The sequence below is a fragment of the Microcaecilia unicolor genome, chromosome 1 (genome assembly GCF_901765095.1).
Source record: "Microcaecilia unicolor chromosome 1, aMicUni1.1, whole genome shotgun sequence".
NCBI classification, from domain to species: Eukaryota; Metazoa; Chordata; class Amphibia; order Gymnophiona; family Siphonopidae; genus Microcaecilia; species Microcaecilia unicolor.
Window position 1 is genome coordinate 542752941 of NC_044031.1, and position 26424 is coordinate 542779364.

A 26424-nucleotide genomic window follows, 5' to 3' on the forward strand; every position below is an offset into this window, starting at 1 on the left:
CCGGTTGAGAGTGCGTCTAGGGCTGTTGCCCAGGCTGCGGAAGTGCACAGTCTGGGGGGTTTCTCCCCCGAGTTTGTTTTGCTGCTGCATCAGGCTTTCCTCATGCAAAACGCTGCCCCTGCTCCCTCTTCGGATAAAGAGGTTGAGGTTCCCAGAGGTAAACGCCCTCGGGTTGATTTCCAGGCCTTGGAGGACTTTTGTCTCCTCCGATGTAGATGAGGGCAGCGTGTCTGAGGTCTTCCAACGATCCTTTGCGGATTCCTTGGAGGAGATAGATCCCCGCTCGGATGGAGCGGATGACCCCTCTGCAGCGCGGCTTTTTAGCCCAGAGGATTTGCCCAACCTGTTGTTACAGGCCATGGACACTTTGAAGATTTCCTCTCCGGAGGACGTCTCTCCCTCGGCCCCTGTTGGCTCTGCCATTATGCTGGGGACGAAGCGCCCGCCTAGAACCTTCCACGTGCATGATGCCATGCACACCTTAATTGCGGCTCAATGGGATGTCCCGGAAACGAGCCTTAAAGTGGCTAGGGCTATGTCCTGCCTCTATCCTTTGGCTGTGAGTGAACGTGAGGCCTATCTGTGGCCTACCGTGGATTCTTTAATCACTGCGGTGACTAAGAAAACGGCGTTGCCGGTGGAAGGTGGCACGGCCCTAAAGGACGCCCAAGACAGAAGATTGGAGGCGGCCTTAAGGTCGTCCTTTGAGGCAGCTGCTTTAAGTTTGCAGGCCTCAGTTTGCGGCTCCTATGTGGCCAGGGCGTGCCGGACTATGGTGCAGCGGGCTTCCCCCTCGGATCATTCCTTGAGGGCTGATTGGCCGGCCCTGGAATCGGGCTTAGCCTATTTGGCAGACTTGCTGTATGATGTCTGGAGAGCCTCAGCTAAAGGCATGGCTCAGACAGTCTCTGCGCGGCGGTGGCTTTGGCTGAAACATTGGTCTGCTGACCACGCCTCTAAATCCCGCCTGGCTAGATTGCCTTTTAAAGGCAAGCTGCTCTTTGGGGTCGAGCTGGACAAAATCGTGACCGATCTCGGCACGTCTAAGGGCAAGAAATTACCAGAGGTCAGGGCTCGGGTTAGTACTCGTCCCGATACCTCCAGAGGACGGTTGCAGGAAGCCCATCGGTACCGCCCGGGCAAGTCGGGTTCCTCTGCCCCCTCTTCCTTCAAGAGGAATTTCTCCCCCAAGCAGCATTCCTTTCGCAGAGACGGCCGTCCCGGAGGTGCTCCCTCCGGTCCTCCCCCAGGGTCTCGTACCCAATGCCGGGGCCTTGGTCCACGCCCCAGTGCAGATTGGAGGACGGCTGTCCTCGTTTCTGGGCGAGTGGACCACTATAACTTCAGACGCGTGGGTGCTGGAAGTCATCAGAGACGGCTACAAGCTAGAGTTCTGCCAACCCTTAAGAGACGGGTTTGTACTCTCTCCCTGCAAGTCTCCGGTCAAGCTGTGGTAGTGCAGCAGACCTTGGACAACCTGATCCGCCTGGGTGCGGTCGTTCCGGTGCCAAAAAAATCAGATTGGCAAGGGACGTTACTCCATTTACTTTGTGTCCTCGACCTCAAAGGGGTCAATCGGGCCTGGAAAGTGAGGCACTTTCGCATGGAGACTCTCCGCTCTGTTATAGCGGCAGTGAAGGCAGGAGAGTTCTTGGCTTCCTTGGACATCAAGGAAGCGTACCAGCATATTCCCATCTGGCCTCCTCTCCAACGCTTTCTGCGTTTTACAGTCCTGAGACGACACTTCCAGTTCAGAGCCCTCCCTTTCGGGTTGGCTACTGCTCCGCGGACCTTTTCCAAAGTAATGGGGGTCATAGCGGCCTTCCTGCTAAAGGAAGGAGTACAAGTCCATCCTTATCTGGACGACTGGTTGATCCGAGCCCCCTCTTATGCAGAGTGCGGCAAAGCTATGGACCGGGTAGTTGCTCTTTTGAGCTCCCTGGGATGGATCATCAACTGGAAGAAGAGCCAGCTGCGCCCGACTCAGTCCCTGGTGTATCTGGGAGTTCGATTCGACACCCAAGTGGGCAGAGTGTTCCTGCTAGACAATCGGATTGTCAAGCTTCAGGCTCAGGTGGACTAGTTCCTAGTAGCCTCTCCTATTCGGGCTTGGGACTACGTGCAGCTGTTGGGCTCTATGACGGCCACGATGGAAGTAGTGCCCTGGGCCAGGGCTCATATGAGACCACTACAGCTATCTCTGCTGCTGCGCTGGACTCCGATGTCGGAGGATTATGCTGTGCGCCTTCCCGTGGACCCAGCAGTGCGCAAGGCGCTGAGCTGGTGGACGCAGACAGACAAGTTGTCTGCAGGATTGCCTCTGGTGACCCCGGAGTGGATTGTAGTCACGACAGACGCCTCTTTGATGGGCTGGGGAGCCCACTGCTTGGGAAGGACAGCGCAGGGGCTCTAGTCTCCTGCAGAGGCAAGTGGTCTATCAACCTCCTGGAACTCAGAGCCATTCGGTTGGTGTTATTGGAGTTCATCCCGGTACTGGTGTTGAAGCCTGTACGGGTCCTGTCGGACAATGCCACGGCTGTGGCCTATATCAACCGCCAGGGAGGTACCAAGAGCGCCCCTCTAGCCAGGAGGCTATGAGTCTTTGCCAGTGGGCGGAAGCGAACCTGGAGCAGCTTTCAGCGGCCCACATTGCCGGAGTCATGAATGTCAAGGCGGACTTTCTCAGTCGCCATACCTTGGAGCCCGGAGAGTGGCAACTATCTGCTCAGGCGTTCTTGGACATCACGAAGCGCTGGGGCCAGCCGAGCCTAGATCTGATGGCGTCATCGGCCAATGGCCAAGTGCCGCGCTTTTTCAGCAGAGGACGGGACCCTCGATCCCTGGGAGTAGATGCTCTTCTCCAACAGTGGCCGACACAAGAGCTCCTCTATGTGTTCCCGCCCTGGCCCATGTTGGGCAGGGTGCTAGACCGGGTGGCAAAGCATCCCGGCAGGGTAATCCTGGTGGGTCCGGATTGGCCCAGACGTCCCTGGTATGCGGACTTGTTCAGGCTCTCAGTCGACGATCCTCTGCGGCTGTCAGTGGAGCAGGGCCTGTTACATCAGGGTCCCGTGGTGATGGAGTATCCCTCTCCCTTTGGTCTTACGGCCTGGCTATTGAGCGGCAGCGTCTGAGGAAGAAGGGCTTCTCAGACAAGGTCATCGCCACTATGCTGAGAGCGAGGAAGCGCTCTACTTCTACTGCTTACGCCAGGGTTTGGCGTATCTTTGCAGCATGGTGTGAAGCAGGCTCACTTTCTCCCTTCACTGCTCCAATTTCTTCAGTGTTGGCGTTCCTGCAAGAAGGTCTGGAGAAAGGCCTGTCGCTCAGTTCCCTTAAAGTCCAGGTAGTGGCTCTGGCTTGCTTCAGGGGCCGCCTGAAGGGTGCTTCCCTGGCTTCGCAGCCAGATGTGGTGCGCTTTCTCAAGGGAGTTAATCACCTGCGCCCTCCTCTGCACTCAGTGGTGCCTGCGTGGAATCTCAACCTGGTGCTAAGAGCATTGCAGAAGCCGCCTTTGGAACCCTTGTCGAGGGCATCTCTGAAAGACCTGACGTTGAAAGCAGTCTTTTTGGTGGCTATCACTTCAGCCAGAAGAGTTTCCGAGCTCCAGGCGCTCTCATGTCGAGAGCCTTTTCTGCAGTTCACTGAGGCAGGAGTGACTATTCGCACAGTGCCTGCCTTCCTGCCCAAGATTGGTTCTCGCTTCCATGTGTATCAGCAGCTCTGTCTCCCTTCCTTTCGTAGGGAGGACTACCCAGAGGAGTACTCCGCTCTTGAATATCTGGATGTGAGACGAGTCATCATCAGATACTTGGAAGTGACCAATGATTTCCGGAAATCGGATCATCTGTTTGTCCTGTTTGCAGGTCCTCGTAAGGGTCTGCAGGCTGCTAAGCCTACAGTGGCAAGATGGGTCAAGGAAGCCATTGCAGCGGCTTATGTGGCCGCGGGGAAGGTGCCGCCTATCCAGCTGAAGGCTCACTCCACGAGAGCTCAGGCGGCCTCGATGGCAGAGGCCGGATCCGTCTCCTTGGTAGAGATATGCAAGGCGGCAACGTGGGCTTCGGCTCATACATTCTCCAAGCATTACCGTTTGACTGTGGCTGCACGGGCGGAGGCCCGGTTTGGAGCTTCAGTGTTGAGGTCAGGGATTTCTTTGTCCCGCCCTGGGTGAGTACTGCTTCGGTACATCCCACCAGTCTATGGATTGATCAGCTTGATGATATGGAAGGTAAAATTATGTATAATCATACCTGATAATTTTCTTTCCATTAATCATAGCTGATCAATCCATAGCCCCTCCCAGATATCTGTACTGTTTATATTCTGGTTGAATTTTAGGTTCAAGTTTAGCCTTCAGTTACTTCAGGAGGACTTCGTGTTCAAGTTCTTCTTTCACTTGGATTCTTCAAGAGTTGAGACGAGTTTGTGTTACAGTGAGCTGCTGCATTCCTCTCCCCTCCGTTTTACGGGGCTGGATTGAGACATAAATTCTGCCGGCACTCCCTCCCGCTTCGTGCGGCTGTAGGGCAGCTTTGTACCCCTCCCGCTTCGGCGGTGTTAGGGTCAGTCAGCTCCTCCCGCGGTTGCGGTTGCAGGATAAGCCAGATCCCCCCGCATCGGCGGGTGTGGTGTCCCTCCCCCGCTCCGCGGGGATGAGCTGGACGGATTCCCCTCCCCCACTTGTGTGGGGATGAGCTGGGTTAATTCCCCTCCCCCGTTTCGGCGGTGGTGAGCTGGGCAGAGTGTCCCTTCGTGGGTGTAATTCTCTAAGTGCTGAGTCCTGCGGATGGAGCTTTGATATCGACATACTGAGGAGTTTCCGGCAGCACATGACCACATATAGGGAGGCAAAAGTTTGCTCTCTATCTCCACCTGCTGGTAGATGGACACAACCCACCAGTCTATGGATTGATCAGCTATGATTAATGGAAAGAAAATTATCAGGTATGATTATACATAATTTTACCTTTAATAGGGCTGATTCACCAACCTGCACATGTTAACTCCTGTTAAAGTTAGAGTAGGTTATTGCACTCAATTACACTAAGTGTCTGCCTTTTTTCTACCCTTTGGGTAGGTTGGGGGAATGAAGTTAGGTGCTCGGCACTGATTCCATTGCAAGGCTTCTAAATTAAGCCCTTAAACATAGGAGAGTAAAAAGTGGGCTTATATTAACTAGGTATCTAATTTCATACTCACTTTTCCCCTATCTGATTCTATGGGGAAATATGGCGCCTTAAAAATTGGTGTTGTAAAGCCACGCGGTTAGCATGATTCTATAAACTATGCCTAAAATTAGCCATAGTTTATAGAATACGCTTGCGTGCTGCTGTTCCTAAAACATATCCATTTAGGCCACCTAAAACCAGGCCTAAATACCACTGCCTAGATTAGGCGCAGATCGTGTGTATTCTATAATAGTGCACATAAGTTTTTTGAAATGTCCACAACCTGCCCATTCCACACCCTTGTCCATGATCCCTTTTCAACTGTGCACATTAGAATTTACGCACACTGCGTTATAGAGTATGCCTAGAAAGTTGTGTGGTAAATTCTAATTAAAGCCAACTAGTACCGTTAATTGCTTGTTAACATCTAGCTATTGACGCTGACTGGCTTGTTAATTAAGTTGTACGAGCAATTTGTGTGGCTAAATTAATGTGCACAACCTGAGGTGCCATATGTTGAATTTGGGGGAAGTGCTTTGGAGATGTCTAGGCCAGTGCAGTGATACGTACATACCTCATGGCTTGAACTGTGCTTGTTCCTGTCTTGGCTGTGCACTGCATGTTTTAGTATAATCTTGTCTGCCGGTTTCAGGCCATGAGACATTTTCATCAGTAAAAAGTAAAGTATGATAAAGATAGAGAACCTGTTGATCCTCAGTCTGTGCACAAATTGCTGTGTAATTTTGTTTAATTCTGGGGGGAAACTGGTATGTAACAAAATAACTAGTTTATTGTTCATGAAATGTTCAGAGCTCTGCTACTGAGGCACGTGCATTGTATTCTAGAAATAGCATCGTGGACTTATCTTCCTCTCTTTGAATTGTTTAATTTTTTTTTCTTGTTTGTGAGCAACTGCTTTAGCCTTGTTGGTGTCTTTGGTTGTGCACGAACTCCCTTTGGGTGGGGGCAGGATTCCTACCTTCAAAGAAATTCTCCACCAGGATAAATATGTTACACTCGCTAGCGGGAGGGTCACTGGACAAAATTGGGCCAATAGAGAAGGGTTGCTTATAGTGTCCCCTCTCAGGAGGCAGGGTATGCAGATTAATGGGTGAGGTTTTTTTTTTAGAGTCTGAGGATAGTTGGATGTGGCTTGTTTTGTTTTTATATATATTTATCTTGTGTATCTGCTTCATAACTTTCTATTAAAATGAAAAGGTGAAACGTAAGTTTTAAATTAAGTTGCTACAGGCCAGAAGGATGTCCAGCTGAGTTATAATAAAGGTCATTAGGGATCCCATCCCGTTCTGGCAGCTTCAAAAGAGCTCTTTAGACCTGTTTGTGAAATGACAGCAAATTCTCCCTCCCCCTTTTTACAATAATGCGTTTCCTTTTCTGACCACCCTCCCCAATCTTGCCTTTTAAGATCTAGCTTTCAGCTTTCTAACACGACCCATCCTTCCTCTACCCTCCCTCACCCCGCCCCCAATAAGAAGACTTAACACCACTCTGAACAGTACTGGACAATGCATTTCATTCTTCAGAATCTTCATTAAGGGAATGAGGAGGTAGGTGCAGTACAGTGCATTAGGCTTTGTGTATAATTTTATTTATTTATTTAGATTTTGCTCACACCTTTTTCAGTAGTAGGTCAAGGTGAGTTACATTCAGGTACTGTGGATATTTCTCTGTCCCAGGAAGGCTCACAATCTGTTTGTACCTGAGGCAATGGAGGGTTAAGTGACTTGCCTAAGATCACAAGGAGCAGCAGTGGGATTTGAACCAGCCACCTCTGGATTGCAAGACCCGTGCTCTAACCACTAGGCCACTCCTCCACTCCACATAAGTTAGCTTGGCTTTAGTGTACAATTTTGTGAGTGCCCTACATAAAAATGGGTTCCCTTTTCATCCTAACAAGACCAGTCTGGAATGCATGGGTTGTGTCACCAGTCAGCAGATGCTTATGTACCTGAAGTATAATCCCCCTAGTTCTATTTTACCACCTAAATGTAGACCTCATTTGCATGCTAAGATTATTTATTTATTTATTGCATTTGTATCCCACATTTTCCAGCCTATTTGCAGCCTCAATGTGGCTTACATTGATCCGTCATGGCAATTGCCACTCCAGAAAAAAGATACAGGTGGTATTACATAAAGAACATAAGTGATAAAGTAGAATTAAGCAAACAGGTATAGAGAGATCAAATTTGGAATAATAGATACAATGGTATAGAATATTAGCACTTATTCGCTTAGCAGTATTCTACAAGCTTAGTGTGCAACTGCAAGGGGCGTACATATGGGCGGGATATGGGCAAGTTCCACACTTAAGGGCGTAACTTATAGTATTTTATAAAAGTGCAATATTTATGCCTGTCCTTTTCATACCAACTTATGCTGTATTCTATAACGGAACAAAGATGAAAGAAGAGTCATCAGGCTAAAGCCTAGTTGATTCAGTTTCTGCAGTCTCTGGATTAGATAGTCGGTTACAACAATAGCAAGTTGGAACCAGCACAATCCATAGAGTATCTAGGAGCCCAATTCAACATACATTTGGGAAGAGTGTTCTTGCCAACTCAAAGAATTCTAATGCTTCAATCTCAGATTCAAACTATTGTGAGTCGGAAGGCTGCTAGAGCGTGGGATTACATACAGGGTCTGTGGCTGCAACTCTAGTTCTGGTACTGTGAGCTTGAGCAGATATGTGGCCTTTTCAGTCCCCTCTTTCATTCGAGGTGGTCAGTTCAGCATTAGTCTTACAACATCCGGCTGCCCTGGTTGCCAAAATCAAGATCCAGTTTTTGCTGGTGGATGTCCTCTTTTAAAAATTGTCAAAAGGATCTCCCTTGGAAATGCCCTATTGGATAGTCCTGACAACAGATGCCAGGCTTCTGTGCTGGAGGCTTCACTTTGGATCAGGTTGCTTGGAGACTCAAGCTATTCATAGGGCCTCTGTTGCCTTCCAGCATCTGTTACAGGGCAAGACATTGGGGTCTTTACAGACAATTCCACGACCATAGCTTAGGTCAATTGTCAGGAAGGAATGAAGAGTTCACTAGTAGCATAGGAGGCCCCTGTACTCTTTCATTGGACACAGACCTATCAACAGACATTGTTCGCAATGTATATAGCAGGAACCAAGAATATTCAAGCAGACTTCCTCAGCAGGTACACATTGGACCCGGGAGAATGAGAATTGTCTATCAAAGCATTCACAATGGTGCTGGGGACAACCAACAATGGACTTGATGGCGTCTGGACAGAATGCTAAAGTGCCATGTTTCCTCAATTGCAGGAGAAAGCCAAAAGTGGTATGGTTGAATGCCCTTCTTCAGATCTAGTCTTCATAGGAACTTTGGTATATTTTTCCTCTTTTGCCTTGTGTAGGTTATTGTTGAAAATGCTGTGAATCATCCTGGAGTAGTGATTCTAGTAACGCTAAATTGGTCCAGGTATCCATGGTATGCCAATTTGGTTCATCTACATATGCAAGAAAGTCTGATGCCCCTGCAGAGCAGGGGACTTTATGTCAAAGCTTGATAACAGTGGGCGACCTGTCTCTTTTGTCGTAGGGCCTGGCCTTTGTGAGGTCGTGTCTCGGGTGGAACGATTATGCAAGCATGATAATTACCACTCTTCTGCAGGTCAGAAAGTGCTTGGCTTCAGCAGCTTATGCTAGTCTGGAAAATTTTCAAAATTTGCTGTCATCAAAGAGGGATTCTTCAGATTTTACTACTACTACTAATTAGCATTTCTATAGCGCTACAAGGGTTACGCAGCGCTGTACCAGTTAAAACATGGGGAAGGACAGTCCCTGCTCAAGAGAGCTTACAATCTAAAAATTTTAAGCAACACTGTCCCAAATTTTCTCTTTCTTGCAAGATGGTCTTCAAAAGGAAATAGCTTTAGCTTCCCTAAAGATTCAGGTAGCAGCATTAGCCACTTGGAGGGGGTTTTTATCCTGGTGTGCTTAAATTTCTTGAGAGTTTTCCGTTTATGGCTGGCATTCATTGAATAGTCACTTTGTAGAATCTGGTCCTTCAAGAGTTAACATCTACACCTTTCCAGCTATTGAAAAAGGTTCTTGATTTAGATCTTACCATAAAGACAGTTCTGCAAGAAGGCTTTCTGAGTTATAAGCACTTTCTTGTCTGGAGCCTTTTTATGTTTTTTTCAGAAGCAAGCTTTTACATTAGAACAGTTCCTTTTCTTCCAAAAGTTGTTTCAGTTTTTTATGCTAAATTAGAGTTTCCAGCTTTTCGATGTGAAGATTGGGAAGAAGTTTAATGTATTGAGGTTTTTGGATGTTTGTAGAGTTTTTTTGCTTCAGTATCTAGAAGTAACAAATAAATTTCAAAAGTCGGACCACCTTTTTATGCTGTTGAGCAGGCCTACAAAATGTGAGGCTGATACAAAAACAATAATTTCAAGATGGCTAAAAGAGGCAATCAGTTTGGTTTATTTGCTTAAAGATCAAGAACCACCTCTCTGTCTTAAGACTCATTCAACCAGAGACATGTCTGCTTCATAGGTGGAAACTTGTGCCATGGTTTTACTGGAGGTACATAATGTCAGGCGTACCTCATTACTTTCTTTGACTGAGTAACCAGACTGTTGGATTGACGGAGACTGCTAGATGTGGTGTACTTAAATTTTAGCAGAGCTTTTGACACAGTTCTGCATAGATGACTTAAAATGAGTGCCCTCAGTATGGGCCCTAAAGTGACTGACTGGGTTAAAAATTGGTTGAGAGGAAAGTGACAAAGTGTAGTGCTAAATGGAGTTCATGCTACGTAAAGGGACGTTAGCAATGGTGTGCCCAATGGCTCTGTTCTTGTTCTTTTTAACATTTCTGTAAGTAATATTGCAGAAGGTCTTTCTGGTAAGGTTTGCTCTTTATGAATGATAATTTGTAATAGTGTAAACACCCCTGATGGTGTGGATTACCTGAGGAGGGATCTGGTGAAGCTTGAAGAAGGTTCAGAATTTGTCAGCAAATACTTAATGCTAAATAATGTAAGGTCATGCATTTGGCTGCAAAAACCTGAGGGAGCAGTACAGTATAGGGGAGTGCAGTACTGTGCACAAAGAACAGTGGGACGGGGTGATTGTATCTGATGATCTTAAGGTAGAAAAGATGATGACAAAAGCCATAAGGATGCTTGGGCTCATAGGGAGAGGAATGGCCAGCAGGAAAAATGAGGTGTGCCTCTGTGTAAGTTTCTAGTGAGACCTCATTGAGAGTATTGTGTACTGTTCTAGAGACTGCACCTTCAAAAGGATATAAACAAGATGGAGTCGGTCCAGAGGACAGCCACAAAAATAGTCAGTGCCCTTTGTCATAAAGCATATGGAGACAGACTTAGAGATCTCAATATGTATACTTTGGAAGAAAGTTGGGAGAGGGGAGATATGATAGAAACATTTAAATACCTCTTTGGCGTAAATGCACAGGAGGCAAATGTCTTTCAATTGAAAGGGGGCATGGGATGAAGGTGAAAGGGAATAGGCTCAGGGGTAATCTTAAGGAAATACTTCTTTGTGGAAAGGGTGGTAGATCAAGGGGACAGTCTCCCAGTGGAGGTAGTGGTGGCAAAGACTGTATCAGAATTCAAGAAAGCTGGGGCAAGTGCATAGGATCTCTAAGGGAGAGGAAGGGATAGTAGATGTTGTGGCCTATCCAGTCTGCCCATCCATATCTGTCGTCATTTTTTATGTTTGTGTTTTTGTTTCCTAAGAGATTTTGTAAAATCCTTACTTGATCATCCTTCCATTTGTTTACGAAGTTTTGCAGATTGGATATTCATGCTAAATAGAATTGGATTGGATTTATTAATTTGATATATGGCTACATACTGCTCTGACTAATTATTTTACAACAAAATAATTATACATCATACAGTGTGTATAAACTATACAAAGAACTATATCAATAATTTTTTTTCAGGAATCAACTAAAATATTGCTGAAACAGTAAGGTCTTCAAAGCTTTTCAAAAGCCATAATATCAAGACCATTCAGAAAAACACTGCAACCATGAATTCCATAAGGATGGTCCGGTATAAGAAAATGTTCGCTTCTGAGTTGACGTTAACCTGACAATGTCCAAATCAGGCATACTGCCCTTGGTGTAGCAGTACTGTCAGCAGGGGTGTCTTCATCTTATTTAATGTGAAGATTGCTTTGCAACATCCTGTATATTCTGGACTGGTCTGGTTAAGAGGAAAAAGAAGGAAAATTTTGGCCTTATGTGCTAGTTTTCTTTTGAGTCCAACCAGACCAGTATAGAGACTCGCCCTCTGGCTTGATCTACATCTTCTTTCTATTTTTTTTCCCCTCATGTGAGCATTTGTTTCGGTTTTTCTTTGAGGAGGGACCAGAACCTCTGAAGAGTTTCAAATTTTTTTTTTTTTTTTTTACTTTGTGTGCTTGGTAGTATTCAATGTTTGTTCTAGAGATATTTGTGGGCTGTGCCTGTGTGGAACTTTTTTCACAACACAGAACTTGCAGCTTTTCTATCTTTCTCCATCTGCTGAGTGACAGACACAAACCATGCATTCTGGACTGGTGTGGTTGGACTCGAGGAAAGAAAATTAGCAGGTAAGACCAAATTTTTCCTTTGCAAATGAGCAAACCCTGCGCAAAGCCTTGTGTGAACATTCACTCAAGAGCATGTGATGAGGCTATTGGCTATTCAGTGCAGATACAGAGAAGTGCAACTCTGACAGCAATTCTGGGGCTTTAATGCGATATCTGAGGAGGCATAAAAGATCATTAGCTTGATCATTTGTGGCCATCATTACTGGGGACTTCATACCTGTTCCTTCTCTTTACTACATGCATATAAGATCTGCAACTTTTTTCTGAGTTCCATAAAGAGCACGGGCTAAAAAGAAAAAAAAAATAGAGCTGAGGGAAAGGTGTGCTGGATCAAAGAGCAAAGTACGGACTGTTGAAAGTTGCATACAGGTACAGGTCTGTACATTAACAAAAAATTGTATTGGCACCTAGAGTTGCATGAGCATACATCTATACGTGTGCTGGGTGCTATTCTACATATAAATATTGGTATTGCAGAACTTTTGTGCCCAATGTGTACAGATTTGTGTGCACATAGCTCCAGATGCCAAAAGTCTTATTGTGCTCGGACCTGTGTGCAGGTGGAGCTCCTGCTAGCGCAGGCTCGTATTCGCATACATCCAGTGTGCTGTCCCATGTTAGTGCATATTTTTTTACACTCGGCCTATTTGTATACTATTTAGTTACTGCATTGAGGAGCAAAATTTTTGTGTTAGCACATAGCTGTAATATAACCTGACTACTTCAGTCCCTTAATGGAAGACACGGAGCCTAAACAACTACGGCCACAAATTCCAAGACTAACTAACTTTACCTAAATCCGGCACAAAAATGAATCCACAGAATGAGGGAGAGAACAGTTGGGTAGGCCATAAATAAGTATGAAAGCAGAATTGCCCTTGCTGGTTGTGGAAGTAAGAATTTTTGTTTTTGTTTTAGGAGCTTGAACGTGAAATCACATTCCAAGGTGATGGTGCCATTTATTATTCCTTCTTCAAAGAGCTGCTGAGAGCCCCTTCATTTGAGCAAGGTATGGCAAGGTGTATCTTATTATTTTTATGTTTTTGCATTTTAATTGTTACTTTATGATATGGATGTTAATTTTTGTGAACTGTGTATTTATAATTATCTTTGTGTTTTTATGTCAGACCCCTGAGGCAGGCACTTGTGCGCTGAAACACGGCCCGTGTCGGGTCTTTTTCACAATAAAGGACTGCCATTGTCTCTTTCTTGAAGGCCCAGTGTTGCTTTTTCTTGTTTATATTGTATACTTATATGCTGTATTACCCTCTCTTTTGTGATTACGAATAAGGTGTATCTACCACACATCATTAAAGTACTGCTGTTGGAAAAGTTGGCTGACATTCTCTCTACTCTGCCTTGCAAGAATTAAATGTTGAGGGCTATTGGTTTTCTCCCAGCTGGCTCTGGCTACTTTCTGTATTGCAAGGCACTTTTGACTCCTCATTTCTCTCATTCTCATTAACCGAGAAACTTTATGAGAGCTGGATCAGTTTTTGCAGACGAGACACTTTAATTTCAGTTCTCAACAGGCTCTTCTAGATCTGGAAGTGTCTTTTTCAGTCTGTATGGGTTAATGGGACAAGGTGCAAGAGGGTGCTGATGAAAGCACTGTTGTAATGTGGACACCATGTCAGATGCTGTGGAAGTTCTAGATACAACCACTTCTTGGCCACAGAATCTTTCTAAAGTGAAATGGCGTTTAGTTTGTGTGAGAATGTGTACCAGGAGGTGAGAAGAGGGATATACCATCTTATAGAGGTGTACACAGAATGGTAGAAATTCTTTCAAGCATGGCTATTTGGTTACCTGCTGTTAAGTTAGTGGCCAGATCAGGTTTAATGGATGCCACTGGATAGCTTACCAGTGGATTTCTTCCACCTTGGTCTTTATAATTTTTGAAAGTTGGTGTTCAGAGTGAGCTGTTCTTCTGGACTGGGTGTCTGTGCCTCAAATGGTGGGTTTTCTGCAGGATAGTCTTGCAAAGGGTCTCAGCCTGGGTTCCTTGAAGGTCTTGGTTAGAATGAAACAGTATCCAAACATTCCATTGATTTGGAAATAATAATAAAAGGAAACAAAAGTGTAATAATATACCTAACCATTAGTTGGTCTCTAAGCTAACAGCCTCGCCCTCCCCTTTCCTTTTAGATAAGGAAGTACTGATACTGCATTCAGTGCTGTTTAATTGTAACGAGCCATTTAGCATCTCCTACTTACATGGCCTTATAGTTCGGGGGGAGGGGTCATCTAGCCTTTCACCCTCCTGTGGCTCAGTTGTCCATCCTCCCTTCCCTTTGGCTCAGACCACTTTTATAAACTGTGTCCATACATTAAGCTCTGTGTCAAGTCATGCCTGGACATTTTAGATAAGGTGCCATCATAAATATGTTAGGTTGTCATGTCCCAGGCTTCTCAGGCCACTGGGGTTATGTCCTGAAATTTCTTCCTGAACCATCGTGGTTTGCTTCCTGGCCTTTTTTTCCCCCTTTCCGGCACATCATATCTTTGTCTTGCATCACTACACTGTAATTCTCAGAATTTTGGCTTCTGTGTGTGTGTGTTTTCCCTCTTCTCCTGCTCTGAGTAAACAAGCAGGTTGGTAATCTCATCTAAGTAAGTTAACCCTTTTCACTTTTACCTCCACTATTCTTATTATACCAATTAATTGAAATTCACATTTAATCCATTAAGGGCTGGGGGTAATAGAGACAGACTGGAGAAGGAGAGAGTCTGTACTAGGGCAAGAGTGTGGGAAGGAGTGCAGAGTAGAGGTGGTGGTTGAGAGGAGTTGAACTTGGCAGGGCAGAATGTACTTGCTCTGGACGTTTGTTCTGGAAAGCTTATGGTTTAGTAAATTGGTTTGTCTATAAGGTGCCACCAGTCTCTATTCATTGTTTGCCATTCCATACTAACTTGGCTACCCCTCTGGAATTTTTCCTATATTGAGAGAGAGCATTTTTTTTTTGTGGTATTTGGAGAATACTTAGGCATTTGGAGAACTTACCTTTTAAAGAACCTGCGATTTTAATGTTTTCCTTGTGTCAGGTGCACTGTGCCCAGGGCTTGTGCAGATTCTTGCTCGACAATCTTAAAATGCCACTTGTTACTATAGCTCACCTTTATTCTAGCTATAAATGTTCAGCCAGAGTGCTGGAAGGCATTTAGATGTGGTGACTCCGGTTAATACTATGAATGTTACACAACATTAGAAAGTTGTCTGCAAATGGTGATTTCTCTCTCTCTCTTCAGATATGGAAGAGATTTGGTACTTTATTTCAGGTTGAAAGACACAAGGGATAAAGATGTTTCCAAATATATCTAATGAAATTGTATCAGCAACAGGTTTCAGCTGGGACAAATGTCTTTTCTTGTAAATATATTGTAATACATTAAAGGAATACATTTTTTTAAAAACAGATCAATGAAACAAATTTCTAATAGGTAAATGTACTGACTTTTCTCTTGAGCCTTTAGGCAAATATGTGTTTATACCTTTAGTATGCATTGTAATTGGGCAGTTTGATAGCTGAGAGTTTCAAATACTGAATACTGTAATGTCATCTGTCATATATTCTTTCTCTGAGGGTCTCCTCCAGTTGTGGAATGTATGCAGATTACTTTTTCCTTCATTCATTTGTTCACCTATTTAGACTTATCACACAATGTGTTTACCTTCTTGGACTTTGTATTCTTGTTAAATGTTCCTTGCGAGGGCCCGATGTTCAACGCAAACTGAGCTTGCAACATTTCATTTAGATTGGTTTTAACCAGTCTAAATGAAACGTTATTGTGCGGCCAGTGCATAGAGGGTTTTGGCCACTGCTTTACCATGCATGGAAGCGGTGACCGAAAGGCCTGTGCTATTGAGCTCACTTGTGTTAAAACGGGCTTATTAGCAATTCTGTGCAATATACAGGAAACCCCTGCTCTTGCAGCTAAAAACTAACGACATCTCCGGAGCTGTCATCGGGGTCCCATGCTAACTTTCCTGTCAGTACCTGAGTGCTGCTTTGGCTCAGGCACTGTCTCTTCATGTCCTATGAACAGCGCTGCCTACGTCTAGTGACGCTATAGAAAAGATAAGTACTAGTAGTAGGCACTGACAGGAAAGTCTGCTGCCACAGCCCCTTGCAACCTCCCCCCCCCCAACCTTGAAAAAACCCCGGTGGTCCAGTGGACCCCTCCAAAGAAAAAATACCCTTATGGACCAGTGGGCCCACTTACACCCCCCCCCCCCCCGTAAATTTAACACTGGTCCTGATGGTCTAGTGTAATCCCATCCCCCTTCACATACCTTGCATCGTTGGAGGCAGGAGGAAGGCCTACTCTCTCTTGGCCCGCCTCCTGCAAAGTGGCACTGTGCCACCCCTGCCTGGTGCTTCCTGGGATGCACTGGAAAAGGCTAAGTACCATATAAGGAAAAAACTCCTCCTTATATGGTGCTTTGGCCTCTCCCAGTTCACCCCAGAATGCACAGGATGGGGTGGGATGCTGCCATTTTGCAGCAGGCAGGCCCAGAGGCAGAAAGGAGTAGGTCTCCCTCTGGCCTCCGACAACACAAGGTATGTGGAGGTGGAGATGGGATTACAGTAGACCACTAGGGCCAGTGTTAAATTGGAGGGGGGGTTCGGCCTGCTGGACCACCAGGGTATTTATTTTGTTTTTTTTGGTGGGAGGGGAGGTCGGGGAGGTCCAGTCATTACTGGGCATACACACAGCTGTTGTGGGCATGTACCAGGAACGTTTGGAGCCCTTTACTGACCATGCCCAAAATTAACATTGTACATATAATTTGCATGCTTTAATGCTGAGCACTGGTCAGTAATTCCAACTTGCTATGAGCTGGTGTTTTTCTGGTCTTGTTCCCTACAGCGGTAGAGTTTTGTGCATCGAGCCCTCAGTTTACAACAAACTAGGCAGTGAGCATTTATCAGTTTTGGTCCTACAGTAAATTATGGAACTCTTTGCTATTGCATATTGTGTTGGAAACCAATTATTTGAGATTCCAGAATCTCGTTAAGTCCTGGCTTTTTGACCAATGAAGGCTGAGGTCACAAAGGGTTTAATTGCATTCCTGATTTTAAAAATTAGTGTGATTGGTATTTATTTAATGTGAATTTGTTGACTTTGCAGTAGAATCTGGATTTTATTTTCTTGATTTTTATTGTGCCAGACCTAAAGTTGTGTGTTTTGTTTTTGTGGGTTTTATTTTTAAGTTAGGACATGTGGCATTCTGACACTACTTTACTTTTTTATTTTACAACAGGCTCTGCCAAACAGAGTCTCTTGTAAAATAGGAGCAGTGGTGCACATCCAAGCCCCTCCACGTCCAGAGGGAGCAGCGATTTCTTTTCCTCATGTGTAGCTTTGGGGGAAAAAATGTAGATACCCCCTTTTCTAAAATAACTGCTCCCTCCAGAAACTAAGATCACTGCTCCCTCAGGAAACTCTCCCCTGCAGCATCAGGACACCCCCCACCCTGTGGGACTCCACCTAATCCCTACGTGGTAGGCAAGCACCACCATGTGGTACCCATCCTCTCCCAAGAGCAGAAGGGCTGAAGATGCTACCCCTCATCAAGCTCAACACCCCCAACTCCCTATGCTTTCTTGGGGAGGGGTAGTATTGTCACTAGGAGTACCTCAATATTACCCTTTATGGTCTCGATGGCCATTTTGAGGGCTGGCATTGTCCAGGTGGGAGCAAGTAGGCATTGCTTCCATCCTACAAGACCCCAGAAGGTGATAGATGTTGGGGCTGCAGGATGGCCTCTTCAGTCTTCCTGCCTTTGAGGAGGGACTTTTGGCTTAGGGGGGACCACATGGTGAATGTTAGGGGGATCAAGTGGTTTGTGTGGGCATTGCTGCTGCAGGAAGGATGCTGTGGGACTGGGGGATCAGCTGTTAGGGGGTGCTTTTGTCTGTTTCCCTCTCGTGAATGTCAAAGGGGTGCTTAGGAGCCCAAACATTCGTATTTACAGCTGCCCCTTACAGCAGGTACTTAGATGTACCTCAGGACAGGTGTAAATATATAAAGCATGGCTGTATTGTAGGCCTGCTCAGGATTCCACCCCCCCCCCCCCCCCCCACAACCTACCCTTGCTGCCTTGATATCTAGACACTGAAACCATCCCCATGTGTGAACAGCCCCTGATTTACAATGTCTTTTCAACCTCTAGGCCTCTCTAGATGTTTGAATACTGCCATTTACATGTGGGGATGCTTCTAAAACACAGCCTTGAGGTATTTTGAGTGTTTTTCAATAAAAAAGATAATTTAAAAAAGGGCTTCTGAGGATAATTGTTTCTGTCCATAGGTTTGTTTGAGCTAACTTACAACAACAAAACTGTGTCGATGAAAACTCTCAATGCTGTACGACAAATGAGTCTGTACCCTGAATTAATGGCCAGTGCTTTATATCGGATATCTGCCAGTCACGTATGTATTCCTATACCATCTCATGTCTGTGTCCTGTATGGGTCCCTTCATAATCTCTACATACTTCCCTTTCTTGTTGTCCTCCTTTCCATCTTTGTTGTGCTTAAACATCTTGGATATGATTCTCACCATTAATTTCCACTGTGTTCCCTCTTGACGCTCTACTAATTTTTGTTCTTTTTAAAGTATTTGCATTTTTTTGCCCTCTTCACTCAATGGCATTTCAATGTTCTCCCATTTTCTTAGTCATTTTTAAATGAACATGACGTAAGCTTCCCTTGAACCATGTTCTAAGAGATATTCCTTTCTTTTGAAAGTCCGGGCATGGGCAGTCGGTGACTAGCTTCTGTCAATTCAGTTTCCGTTTTACTGAAACCTTCTGATTAAACTTTTGGGCTGACTTCTCTTCATGCCACTGAATTATCCTAACAGTCCTTGACCTCTGTGCTGCCTTTGTGGTGATTTGAGTACCAGATTCTCTCCATGGTGGCTTCTGTAAGCATTGGGGCCTCTGCCCACATCTCTCTTTCACATTGGACCTTTAGAGTCCTGATAGATAAATATCTCCTCCCTTTCTATATCTCCTCCATTTGTGGTTGTCTCCCGGGATTCTGTCTTTGGGCCATGATGGGACAGTTTTGAAAACTCTGCAGGCAGGTGTAAAGTTCATAGGTACTTTTTACATATTGATTTTGCAAAGGTTTTCAAAAGGAAATTTAGCAAATCCGAAGTCCTATTAGAAAATGGATTTGAGTACACTTTGTGGGTCATTTTCCAACTAGCTCGTTAAGGGGTTAAGTAGCACAAATACTTCTGGAAATCTCATGTCTGCACAGTGTTTTCCTCCCCAAACTAAACATATCCACAAAACACTTTTTTCAAACCAGACTAAAAGTGTGCATACCAGATGGGGCTCATTTACCTAGGTATATACCTGTAAATATTGCCCAGTGCATTCATTCTGTTGTTGTTCCTCTCTGTGCTGTCACAGTGCATTTGTGTTTTAATTGTAGGAAGTTATGGAGCCGATGCATTTCTACATTAGCATGGTTTTCGGATTGCAAGGCATTTATGTGACGGCGTTGTTTGTTACCAGCTGGATCATGAGTGGGACCTGGTTAGCAGGAATGCTGGCAGCAGCGTGGTTTATAATTAACAGGTAAGAAAATGCTAAACAAGTAACCCTTTCATTGGTTGTGTAATGCATCATTTTGCATTTCCTTTCATACAAAATGCTAAAATAATGAAAAAACAAAGCGATTTTACATGCACTCCAAGCTTTTGGAAAATTATTTTGAGAGGGTCTCATAAAAATTCAGATCCCACCACTCCCAAATTGGAACTAGCGCTCAAATCTTTTCCTCTGCTTTTTTAAAAATGAGGTAAGTGTGCAGGTTCCAAAATCTGCTAATTCAGATTGGTTGCTTGTTCTTAAAAATGCTTGAAGATCAGCATGTTTTGATGTTTTTATTCCCTTTAGCTTGATGGTTGTAGATATAGCAGAATTAGAAAAGGCTCAAAGAAGAGCGAGTAAAATGATAAAGGAGAGGAAACTCCTTTCATATGAGGAAAGGCTAAAGAGGTTAGGGCTCTTCAACTTGGAAAAGAGATGACTGGAGAGGGATATGATTGAGGTCTATAAAATCCTGAGTGGTGTAGAATGGGTAGAAGTAAATCAATTTTTTACTGGTTCAAAAGGTACAAAGACTAGGGGACGCTCAATGAAATTACATGGAAATACTTTTAAAACAAATAGGAGGAAATGTTTTTTTCATTCGAAGAATAGGAAACGCTGGACCTTCTTGCAGAGGATGTGGTAACAGTGTTTAGCAAATCTGGATTTTAAAAAGGTTTGGACAAGTTCCTGGAGGAAAAGTCCATAGTATGTTATTGACATGGGGGAAGCCACTGCTTGACCTGGAATTGGTAGCATGAATCTCGCTACTATTTGGGTTTCTGACAGTTACTTGTGACTTGGATTGGCCACTGTTGGAATCAGGATACTGGACTAGATGGACCATTGGTCTGACCCAGTATGGCTTATGTTCTTTTCTCCTTTTTCATCCATCTTAAGCTAGGACTGGGAACCCGGCTTCATGGTGGCATTTTATAAGTGAGAAGTTCATTGTAGGCGGATGGTGGTGCGTGCCTATTCTGTAACGGTGTCTGGTCACCCAGTTGATGTTACAGAATACTAGCATAACCCAATACTGGCGCATTTTATGTTTAAACATCCACAGTTACAACAGCCTGTTGTTCATAACTATCTGCGGATTTTCCCTCTATATCAACGCCTCTCGAACTTTTTATGCCGTGACCCCATAATCACAGCCACAGAAAGCACACAACTTCCTAGAGGCATGAGCTGATGGTGTCTCCTGAAGATTGCCACCTGAGGCCCCCTAGTCCTCTATTGAATGATTTACACTGGTTAAGATGGGAATCTCTGATTCGATTTAAGATTATATGTCAAATTTGTAAGTGCATTCATGATACGAACTCTGTATGGTAGGATATCTAATCTTATTTCCAGGATCAAGAGACTATTTGAGGAGTTAAAAGAATTTGACTCTTGATATTCCATCTGTGAAGAAGTTGTTGAAAGCTCTTTGGAAACGCTTTTTTCATTTCAGGGTCCGAGAATTTGGAATAGTTTGCCTGTGTCTATGCGATTAATACCTGCGTATAGTCTTTTTCATAAATCTTTTCTGTTTTCATTGTAATGTTTATGTATTGAATAGGAATATTGAATATTTATTTGTATGTTATATCTGAATGAGATATTCTTCTTGTTGTGAACCTCTTTGAAATTTTGTTAAAAGCGGTATACAAGATGCGGAATAGAATAATAGACCCTCCCTCCCACTGTTTCTAGTCTGGTCTTTGCAACAGCTTAAGTCCTGAACCAGGAACCACATGCAGCAGGTGCCTGGGGTCTAAATGTGATCATCAGGTGTCGCTCTTAACAATGACCACAAGTTGATTTCTGTTCTGTAACCCCTTCCTTTCCCCTCTTCCTCCATATCGACTCCAGCTGATCCAGGAACTGCATCGGTGACTTTCTGCATAGCAATGCACACTGCTGCTGGTGAACCACTGGGTCAGCTCTTCATTCATCTTCAGTGATGCCCTTTCACCATAATTTTCCAAAAAAGTTTGGGTTAATGCAGAAGTTGATTAAAAAATATATATTTTTTATTTATACTAGTTACTGCATTATATTGTGCAAATGCCCTTTTTCATTTTTATTTCCATTTAGTTCCTTGTTTCTGTTGGTTTCATGCTAAAATAAAGACCTTACTTACCTATGGCCTCTGTTCCATTGCTCTCTTGTCATGGCTAATGCCATATTAATATTGGATGAGTAAAGTGTGAAAGGAACAGTCAGCTGGAAAAAAAATCATTCTGTTTGAATTCTGGCAGCGATTTGTCATATACGCAAATACAATCAGTTTTTGATGAAAAAAACTTATCATGCCTTGATTATATTATGGAGTATAGCTTGTCGCTAGTAATCATTTCCCTAATTCTATATATATGGCACTAAAAATTATGTGTGTAAATTTGGGTTTGTGCCCAATTTGTGTGCACAATTTAATTGACAAATGAAACAATCAGCACTGATAATTGGGTGCTAATCAATTTTGCGCTAATTTAAATTTGCACGTGCATCTTTAGGCACTGGGATCCATGGGTAGGTTTAGCCATAGATCTGAAAAGGGGGTGTAAGCCAGTGGCGTAGCCACATGGGGCCAACGACCCTCTCAACCCCCCCTCCCGCCGCCAAGCCTTCCCCGCCATCGCCTACCTTTGCTGGCGGGGGACCCCAACCCCCGCCAGCTGAGGTTCTCCTCTTCCGGCGCAAGGCTTCGTTCTGTTTCTGTGAGTCTGACGTCCTGCACGTAGAACATTGTACATGCAGGACGTCAGACTCGCAGAAACAGAACGAAGCCTTGCGCCGGAAGAAGAGGAGCTCGGCTGGCGGGGGTTGGGGTCCCCCGCCATCAAAGGTAGGCGATGGCGGGGAAGGCTTGGCGGCGGGAGGGGGGGTTGAGAGGGTCGTTGGCGGGGGGGGGTCAAAGTTGTTGGTGGCGGTGGCAGCGGGGGGGGTCGGCTGTGCCATGGGGGGCTAAAATGTGCCCCCTCACCTCGGGCTCTGGACACCCCTCCTGCCAAAGTCTGGCTACGCCCCTGGCAGGAGCATGGGTGGATCGGGGGTGTTCTTGGAATTTACGCACAGTTTTATAGAATAAAGGAGATCAGCACCTAATCTAGGCACAAGAATTTATACCAGGTTTTACTTGGTGTAAATTGGACATGGATCTCACCACCAAACACTATTTTATAAATGATGCCCAACTCTGAGTGTCATTTATAGAAGAGAGTTTATCGCTAATTTTTATCAGTGTGAATAATTAAGCTCTGGAACTCGTTGCCAGAGGATGTGGTAACAGCAGTTAGTGTATCTGGATTTATAAAAGGTTTGGACAAGTTCCTGGAGGAAGAGTGTATAGTTTGTTGTTGAGATGGACATGGGGGAAGCCACTGCTTTTCCTGGGATTGGTAGCATAGAATGTTGCTCTTTGAGTTTCTGCCAGGTACTGGGCTAGATGGACTATTGGCCTGATCCAGTATAGTTATTTGTATGTTCTTATGTAATTTTCAGTGCCATATACAGAATTCATTCTTATATGGTTCTTATAAAGGTGTATAAATAACTTAAGTGATTTATTGCATTGTCTTTTTCTTCTGCACTTTTGTTTCAGGACAGATACCACAAGAATGGATTATTCCATTCCTCTAAGAGAAAATTGGGCCTTGCCATATTTTGCTGTTCAAGTTGCAGCACTTACAGGTTATTTAAAAAACATTGCAAATTCATCAGCAGAGGTAACATTAATTCCAGTGTTTACAGTACTAATCAGTTGTAACAAGTCATATGTTATGCATTGTGTTTCTGTTTCTTAGTGGTTAGATGACAACAAGAGGGGCCTTTTGATTGAATGCATGTTTCAGGAAACTCCATTTGTTTTATTTCCCAAATCGAGTGTGTCTCGCTAAATGGGAGTGTTCGGGCCTGAACCACCAAAGTGCACATCCATTGCAAAACGTTCAGAGGGAAGCACTCTGTGGCTGTGAAGGTGGAGGCGGCTATATGTGTAGTGTGATGATGCATGTACAGACCACCAGGAGACCAAATATTACTTAGATTTATTGATCTTCATCCAGACATGAGGAGGAATAATTTTATAAGGCATGTTTTATATGCAAGAAGTGACTGTTATGAAATTGTGTGGATTTATATGTGTGAACAAGAGTACTTTTACATGAACCATTAGTAGGTGTTGCTGGAGGCATAGTTTGGGCAGAGTTGCAAGGTAGAAGCATCCTTTGTAAAACATGCACACAGCACATACAGAAAGTTGTAATAACCTCGAAGCAGGTATAACTTTGTGTTTGAGCTTTTGTCCCCTATTTATTTCCGGGAACTGATTTGTTAAGACATAATATACAGGTTTATGTTGCCTTTACAAAGTAATCTTAAAATGAATAAATTTTTTCTATAGGTGCCCATTAATTAAATTACCCTCATGGTTAGTAACTGGCAATTATATCTCTCACTTTTTCATAAATTGATTTTCCCTTCCTTGGACTTGGAATATGCCCCTAATTTTATCCACTCAGGATGCATTATTTTCTTTCTTATTCCATTTCCTCCTTTTCTATAGGCATTTCTTGTTGTTGACGCACTAGAATTTACTGCAGTTTAATCTTATCGTGTCCTTTTCTCACAGATCACGTTCCACACTATTTCTCACGTTGTTTGCTTTCAGAGCTTTCTGTGTTTTCAGTAAACTTCCAAGGCCATTGCCCCTGATAAAGGTTCATTTACAGACACAACTTTTCTCTGAGGGGCTGATGCTCAAGAGCTACCACTGGCGCTTGAGGCGATTTAGTGCTGGACTAGTGCCAGCGTTGGGATGTTCAGAGGGCACCAGTGCTGGAGACAACATGCTTGCCAAAGATTACTACAAATTTAGATATAAATGTAGGCAAGCCTATGTTACAGGTCATTAGGTATTACCTCCCAATGCCCAGAAAACCAGCGTACAACAAACCCCTGTCCTAACGCTGAAAACTTACCGCCAGCCGGAACTGGCGTTTGGGTGTTTGACGAGAGTGTGTCTAGTCTTTCATGGCTGTGGGCTTTCTTTTCTGTCTTGCAAGCTAATAATCAGCTAGTTTTGCAGCAGTAAGGAGCATGCTGTGGTGCCCTTTCATATTCCTCTTGTGTAACTCGGAAGGAAGCAGCTGGTCGAAAAGAAAGGATCTGGCAAAGTTTACTTTTAAATGAAGTAGATCGGTCGTGGGGTGAGTCCAGAAACAAAGGAAAAACACAGGGTATCTCTTCAGGGCGGGCTCCCTGCTCCCCAGTTTGATTGGGCTTACTGCACAGCTCCTGTGCACATGTGCAAGGCATGGTCCTCCCCCTTACACAGCGCACATATGGTTTGCATAGTATTAGAGCTGTACATTGGGGCGCTGTTTGGGGGCTGTTTTACAGCACAGGAGCTCTGAAAATCAGCCCCTGAGCAAGTAGAAAATTGGGAATGCCAGCTGTGCTTAGAAAACCTATTTTCCCCTAAAGAAGAATATTGCTTAAGCAGGCCTTATTCTTTGTGACTGACCTGGAACTTTAACGATGTGAAAGGTGACAATTCTCCCAGGACAAGCAGGATGTGTCAGCCACGTGTAGGTGATCTTGTATAGATTAGAACTGGGGTAGAATTAAATATAATGTAATTCATTACAAAGGTATTTATTTATGACATTTGTGTCCCACATTATCCAAAGCAAGTTCAGGTTCAATGTGGCTCACAGTAAAGTAGCAATATCAAAAACTTCAATGAAGAAAAAGATCACTAAAAATAGTTTGCACTCAAAATATAAGCACAGTGATCAAAACAACTTGCTAGCATGTTCAGGAAATAAAACACAACATTATAAATCCTTTAGGGCGGAGGTAAAAGAGCCTCAGTTAATGCCGAAACCGGGACAATGTTCCATCCACTGCGAACTAACTTAGATCGTCTGAGTTCAATCATCGGCTGACCCCAAAAAACCCTCCAAACCCCAATTATTTAGTTGTAATTCTTCTTTTATTATCTGTCTCTCTTTATTGTTACTTTTGATTTTTTTTTTTTTTGTCTTGTTCAGTTTTTCACGTATCAACCTGAGCAAAACTAGCAGGTGCAGTTAACATCTGCCTTTGTACCCACGGAGAGCAGTGTCACTGAGTATGAGACTGATCCAGGACTTCCCCTGAAGAAGCGGGTTCCCAGTTGCGATGGTCCGAAAATAAGATAAGTCTTAAGTCTCTCTTATGCTCACTTCATACAATTAAAATGATGGGTACAGAGGCAGATGTTAACTGCACCTGCTAGTTTTGCTCAGGTTGGTACGTGAAAAAGTGAACAAGATAAAAATATAAAAAAAATAAAGAACAACTAAATAATTGGGATTTGGAGTTTTTTTTCTGGGTGAGCCGATGATCGAACTCAAACGATCCAAGTTAGTTCGCAGTGCATGGAACATTGTCCTGGTTTTGGCATTAACTGAGGCTCTTTTTCCTCTGCCCTAAAGAATTTATAATGTTGTGTTTTATTTCCTAAACACGCTAGCAGTTTGGTTTTGATCACTGTGCTTATATTCACAGTAAAGTAGAACATTTGACAACATGTCCAAGTTATTAGATATACAGACAAAATTTGTGAGAGTATAATGTAATTAACAGGAATGATAAATAGTATAGGGCGTTGGGCCAAGATAGGAGTGGGTTTTTGGTTTTTTTTTCCGGTAGAGTGGAAATTGCCAGATATTCACATGTTTACTTCAAGCAAGCAAAACAAGCTGTTTTTCAGAGAACTTCTGAGAACACAGACATTTGTTCAGTAGTAAGATAAGGCTGTTCCCAAAGAAATTGACAAAACAGAAAGGCTGTAAGTAAGCCACTATGGGCTGAGAAGAACCATTTGATTTAGAATGGTCAATAGCAATTTAGACTGGTGTCCTGAAGAGTATGGGGCATGACAGCCTAATATTTTTTGTTACATTTGTATCCCACATTTTCCCACCTATTTGCAGGCTCAATGTGGCTTACATAGTACTGTAAAGGCATTCGCCAATTCTGGTATGAACAAATACAAAGT

The 26424-nt window shown here is 44.0% G+C and overlaps 1 protein-coding gene across 1 annotated transcript in view; it reads left to right on the forward strand.

Annotated features, from left to right (window-relative positions):
- The window catches only part of DPY19L4 (dpy-19 like 4), a 113436-nt gene that overhangs the window by 16537 nt on the left and 70475 nt on the right, over positions 1-26424 (forward strand). The window contains exons 4-7 of the mRNA XM_030216760.1: positions 12696-12786; positions 18093-18214; positions 19228-19373; positions 22981-23104. Of these exons, the coding sequence (XP_030072620.1) occupies positions 12696-12786; positions 18093-18214; positions 19228-19373; positions 22981-23104 (483 nt within the window). The remainder of the gene's footprint in view (positions 1-12695; positions 12787-18092; positions 18215-19227; positions 19374-22980; positions 23105-26424) is intronic.